Below are 6,382 nucleotides of genomic sequence, written 5' to 3' on the forward strand. Positions count from 1 at the left end.
CCTCACTCTTCTTGTCAGTCAGCTCGACTCACTCTCCTCACTGGAGAAATGAAATCTGATCTGTGATGCGACTGTCGTTCGGCACGCTGCATTGAGCAGCCGCATTCAGTTTTTAATTGTAGTGTCTGTTCTTTTACTGAACTAAATGATTTTTATTACTATAAAAAATCAAAACGACGGTGGGGGTCGGTGTGCGGTGGGCAAGTGACGTAACCGGTGTTGCGGCTTAACCGGTGTTAACCGGTATCACCGTCAACACCGTCTATCGCGGCAAGCCTACTGAGCACCCACAGAAAAATACTAGTTCTGTCATGACAACTCTCAGAGTAATGGTAATGTACATGACAATGTTAATGTATTTGGTCTTGGCGGAACAGATCTGCTACGCTGCTGCTGCGGCAGAGTAAATACAGAGACTTGCTACTGCCAATACATCCACAGCATGCTGCTGTGAGCATGTAAGTAATATTTCTGCTGCAAATATAACATACATGAAATAACCCCCATATAGCATACATGAATCACCTCGTAGCAGATCTATACAGGTGGAGCTGGGGAAGGTGGAGGGTTTCTGAAGCAAGCTGCAACTGCTACGGCAAGCACTAGTCATATATTTGAATGTTGAGCAGCGAGCTCATTGGCTACCGATACAGGAGAGAACCAATCAGCTGTGCCATGTGATAATGATGTCATTAGGTCAGATTGAGTTAGACCTATCATTTCCACGGTTATTCAAACAGCAAGAAAATTATGATGACTAATCTGGACGCCTCTGATTGGCCATTGCATTCATAAGCTCAGCAGAATCGTGTGTGATTGGTTAAAATGCTTAATGCTGTAAGAAAAATGTGTAAAAAGAAATCTAATGCAACAAGAGCTGATCTAAACTTAATGCTGCAGTGGCCACTTTTCATTTCATTTTCACTTTATTCGTGACAGCCGTTATAGATTTAATTGAATTGTGAATGAGCATTTTTTGTCCCAAATGGTTGCACCCACCAGCAGAAACATAAATGGGCGCCTATGTCTTGTTATGTGGTTATCAGTTCTGTTTTGCTAGCGGTTATTGTGATTCCCATTGTTTTGTATTTAAGCCCTTTTGTTTGCCATGTTGGGTGTCATGTATTAAAGTAGCACCAGGTCATTGTTTATAGTCAAGTTCATAGTTCACGTTTATGTTTTTTATGTCAGGATCAAGTTAGTAGTTTACAGTAATGTTTCTTGATTATCACAATTATAATAAACTGCACTTGGGTTTTCTACAGCATCATCCTCGTCTGCTTGTTTGTCAGCAATGTTACATGATGTCCGAAGGCATTCTGAAATATTTCTACTGGTACTTGATTACTTAAATATTTACAATGATGGCTTTTTCATTAAAATGATAGATTTATAATTATATTTTTCCCTTTAAAATTATATTTATATTTTCAATGCTTTTAACTTCCATACTGTGTAGTCTTTCAGATTGGTTTATTCAGAGTGGGGGTGGACAATGTTAGGCTGTGATATTATTGGTTAGTTTAGTTACCTGGCCTGCCCATGTAGTCTTAATTACATCCCTGGTAAAGAAAGTTGTTTCAGAGGCAGAGAAAGTTATTACATTGGAAATAAATATTATTCCAGGGGGTCACATCATTAGAAATCAATTCTTAAAGGGATAGTCAAATATTGTGTCATCATTCACTTACGCTCATGTTGTTCCTAACCTTCACTACTATTTTCACCGGAATGGAAAAGAAGAATGTGAACTGTTTTATCAATCAGCGAGTTCCAACATTCTGTTCTACTGAAGAAGAAGAAAAAAACATTCTGTTGTAAGAAGAAAGAAATGTATACAGGTTTGGAATGACATGAGGGTGAGTCAATGATGATAGTTTCATTTTTGTGTGAGCTATGGCTTTAAGGTTTTGAAAGAACAATGTGTTACTTGTAAAAACTAATTGCATGTTTAAAACCAATGTGCCCTCATGAATTGTGCACCAGAGACAGAATCCATTATGATTTTTGTTTTGTCTTTCATTTTGTCTGTTAGATTGATGAAGCAGATGGCTCTGGTAACAGTGCTCTCCACATGGTTTGTTACGCTGGGCAAAGGGCTGTAGCTAGTGAGCTGGTTAACTGTGGTGCCAGTGTTAACCGGTCAAACGTGCGTGGATGCACGCCGCTGCACCTGTCGGCTGCCTCCGCTGATGGAGCCCTGTGTCTGGAGCTGCTGGTCAATAACGGGGCAAATGTTCACATTCCGGTCAGTAGACAACTCGAAATGAGCAGGTGATTATTGCAGTGTTTTTCTCTGACCTTTCTTGTTTTGATTTCAGAATAAAGCCGGGAAGAGTCCTTTGCATGTGGCTGCCATTCACGGACACTTCACCCGTTCCCAGATACTCCTTCAAAATGGTAAAGCCACGCTCAAAGCACAAATGTCAAGATCTTAATACTAGTTAGACCAGATTTTACAGCAGTATTTTCCTGTTGAGCTACTGTGAAACAAAGTACACTGTTAAAAGCTCTGTACGATTAGAAATGACTTTACTTGACTCACTGGTGGACTAGCATAGCAATTGTAATTGTAAAGGGTTACTTCATATTGTTAACTCACATTAACTAAACATTCTTATACTGTCACCAATGACACCGTGACTGCACTGCAGTACCATCACATTTGTAAACATAACGTATGTTAGGAACTCACCTGTCTGATGAACTCTCTGTTAAAGGCATTGCCAATCTTGTAATAACAGTCTTTTATTTTTTTCTCTTGCAGGTGCAGAGGTGGAGTGTGTTGATATATATGGTAATACTCCTCTTCACTCTGCTGCTAAACATGGTCATGAGTTGCTGATCACTAAACTCTTGAATAACGGTGCGGATGTGGCCAGGTGTGTCTTTACAAAAGCATTCAAACACAGAGACTACTGCAGCAGAACAGACACTTCAGAGTTTGTGTCCACTTCCATTTATTGTAGTTTGCATGTATGTGGATTCACGCAGTTTAGTCGGGCTTAGTCAGTATTTAATATGTTAAATTATGTTAAATCAGAATGTTAAATTTAAAATATGTTGCTATATTTTTATAGAATGAGCCTGGGAATGAATTGAAAGTAATTATTAGCTACAGATCGAATGTGATGGTTTCAGTCATGACATATCTTCAGTTTCTCTTGAGAATATGTTTAAAAAATACAAATAACTGTCCATCTTATAGGCGAGGCATTAATGGCATGACTCCATTGCACTTGGCGGTGTTTTACGGATTTTCAGACTGTTGTCAAAAGTTACTCTCCTCAGGTAAAAATCATATACATATGGCAGATGCTTATATCCAAATTGATGTACAATGCATAAGCACTATCCCATTGCTTTGACATTAAACCAGATATATGTCACCCGTCTAAAAGTGTATGTTTGTCTAACAAACATTTACTCTTGGCAGGGTTTGATATAAACACCGTGGACAGCCTGGGAAGGACAGGTTTGCATGTAGCTGCTTCAGGCGGGTATGCTAAATGTCTACCACTTATGTGCTTATAGTTTGTAAGTTATATTTTTTTAAATATACAATTTAGTTATTCATCCTTTGTTTTTCAATTTGTTCACTGACAGAAATGTTGAATGTCTTAAATTGCTGTTAAACAGTGGTGCTGCTTTGAATAAAAAGGACAATTTTGGAAGGTAAATTCTTTATTAATAAATAAAATGTATATAAAGTATATAGATATATATTCACAGTGTGTCTTGTGCACATAAGATTATTAATGTGTCTAATATGCTTTAATACAAACTAGTTCTGTCAAACGATTAATCGCGATTAATCACATCCGAAATAAACGTTTTTGTTTACGTAATATATGTGAGTGTACTGTGTATAAATACACACACACACAGTATATATTTAGAAAATATTTACATGTATATATTTATATTCATATTATTTATATTGTATGTAAATATATTTAATATATAAACCTAACATATTTTTCTTGAATATATTCATGCATGTGTGACTATTTAAATATATATTTATATAATATGCGTAATAAATATACACAGTACACACATATTATGTAAACAAAAACTTTTATTTTGGATGCGATTAATCGCGATTAATCATTTGACAGCACTAATACAAACAAGGAAATCAGATTTATTTTTAAAATGGACAGTGTCATAAAGTTACTCACATTGGCTTAGTGTCCTAGAAAGAGTGCAAAATCTTTCATTTAATTCTTCACAGGTCTCCTTTGCACTACACATCCGTGAACGGCTCATATCTGTGTACAGTGGCTCTGGTGAAAGCTGGAGCTGATGTTAATGAACTGGATGTGAATGGATGCAGTCTACTGCACTACGCAGCTGCTGCCCAAACCTCACACAGGTATAACACTTATAACACTGCCCTGTGTACAGCTGATTCGGAAAGTATTCAGACTCCTGCATTTTTCCACATTTTGTTCTGTCAGCCCTATGCTGTAATGCTTCATCGCATCGGTACAAACTCCATAGCCTATAATGACAGAGCAGACTTGTGAGAACTTTGAATATGTGCTAAAAATAAGTACATTTTTAAATTTGTCACCTATCTTTTCTTAATGTTGATCCTCTCTGCTTTTTATTACCGTCTAGTCTTTTGTTTCTTTACAAGATTATTTTTGCTGACTAAGTCCAGGCTAGTCTTGTCCTGCCCAGTCCTGTTCAGCTCTGTTGCCATTCTCTGTCCACCTGCCCTGTGCCCACTGCTCTCTAATTTTCCTCTAGCCTAGGTGGTTATAGACATGTGCATGTGCCCAGATACTGCACTCCCTCTGCGATTTCACTCTGGTAGCTCTCTTAGTCATATTGACCCTTAATTTTGGTCCTCGACTCACCTGCTCTTTTGTTCAATAAACACAGGACTGTGGCCGAAGTGAAGTGGGTAGAATCAGTGGGCTATTTTATTTGGGTGTTTTGACATTGTCCATGTCTAATCAAAAATTAAAATACTGTCATTATTTATAAACCTATGTGTTTTATGTGTGGAAGGAAAACTCTCAATGAAAGTACTGGTCAGCCTTATTCTGGCAAATTAGAATGAATACAATGCATAAATAGTCCATACAATGAATTCACTGTATTTCAGGTCTTCAGAAGCCATAGGAAAAGATTTGTGTGAGGAACAGACTTAAATGTTACTTATTTTCTGAAAACCTTGACATCCACCATTAATGATTTAATGTGAGATGTATATACCAGTACAAATTCATGTTTATTTATTCAACTCATTTCAAATATGACTTACCTTTGTGTATATTTTCCCCCCAATAGAGTTGAACAGAACTGTCCTGACAGTGAGACTGATGAAGAAGCTCAGTGGTAAAGCATCTTTTGGGATTTGAAAATAAAATGACTAACTGTTAATAAGCTTAATAGTACATGACCCCTTATGTGTTACATGTTCTTACAGGTGTTTGGAGTTTCTTTTGCATAGTGGTGCTGATCCAACACTGCGTGACAGTAAAGGCTTCAGTCCAGTCCACTACGCAGCTGCCTGTGGTGACAGACACAACCTAAAATTGGTAAGAAAACTCTTTTCATGGTATACCATGTATTATGTGAATTATGGGACATGTGAGTAGAATTTTGTCTGGCTTTTAGTTCGATATGTAGTTTGATGTTTTCACACCTGCCAGTTCTGTCTAGTGGAAAAAAACTGAATCATATTACTCCTATAAGAAGTCCAGCATACATAATATCTGAGATTTTGATAAAAAAAAGAAAAAACTGTATGCATGGATGAATTGTTCACAGTAGAAATCAGCAAAATGCAATTAGAAAATACATATTAATGTCCATTGCCAAAAAATGCAAATGGGAGTGAAAAATTCTGCAGGTGATCTACGGACAATGTGCAAATTAAAGGACACAGATAAAGCCTGATCATTTCCATAACGATCAACAAAATCATTGGAAATCATCTGGAAATCATTCAGAAATGCAGAATATTGTAGGGTTACAGCAGAACTGATGATAAACAGGTGTGTGTTTTTTTACTAATAACACAGGCGCATAATAGGTTAAGACTTGTTTTTTGGGGTGTTAAAGCGGTCATATGATGCGATTTCAATTTTTCCTTTCTCTTTGGAGTGTTACAAGCTCTTGGTGCATAAAGAAGATCTGTAAAGTTGCAAAGACTAAAGTCTCAAATCCAAAGAGATATTCTTTATAAAAGTTAAGAGTCAACCACGCCTACCTAAAACGGCTCGTTCTAACACGCCCCCACATATCTACCTCACGATCTGGGAAGATCTGCATAACGCCTCCCAAATGTTCATGCAAAGAAAGAAGTCGTAACTTTTATTCTCGCTGTAGTATTGTTGTTGCCGCCGCCATGTCGTGAAGGCGC

The 6,382-nt window shown here is 37.3% G+C and overlaps 1 protein-coding gene across 1 annotated transcript in view; it reads left to right on the forward strand.

The window, feature by feature from the left end:
• The window catches only part of ankrd52b (ankyrin repeat domain 52b), a 30,475-nt gene that overhangs the window by 9,825 nt on the left and 14,268 nt on the right, over window positions 1–6,382 (forward strand). Inside the window, exons 8-16 of the mRNA XM_016479715.1 lie at window positions 2,036–2,248; window positions 2,322–2,400; window positions 2,768–2,882; window positions 3,209–3,291; window positions 3,437–3,500; window positions 3,607–3,675; window positions 4,238–4,378; window positions 5,305–5,352; window positions 5,444–5,555. Coding sequence (XP_016335201.1) covers window positions 2,036–2,248; window positions 2,322–2,400; window positions 2,768–2,882; window positions 3,209–3,291; window positions 3,437–3,500; window positions 3,607–3,675; window positions 4,238–4,378; window positions 5,305–5,352; window positions 5,444–5,555 — 924 coding nt within the window. The remainder of the gene's footprint in view (window positions 1–2,035; window positions 2,249–2,321; window positions 2,401–2,767; window positions 2,883–3,208; window positions 3,292–3,436; window positions 3,501–3,606; window positions 3,676–4,237; window positions 4,379–5,304; window positions 5,353–5,443; window positions 5,556–6,382) is intronic.

The sequence above is a fragment of the Sinocyclocheilus anshuiensis genome, unplaced genomic scaffold, assembly GCF_001515605.1.
Source record: "Sinocyclocheilus anshuiensis isolate Anshui unplaced genomic scaffold, SAMN03320099.WGS_v1.1 scaffold1809, whole genome shotgun sequence".
Taxonomy (NCBI): Eukaryota; Metazoa; Chordata; class Actinopteri; order Cypriniformes; family Cyprinidae; genus Sinocyclocheilus; species Sinocyclocheilus anshuiensis.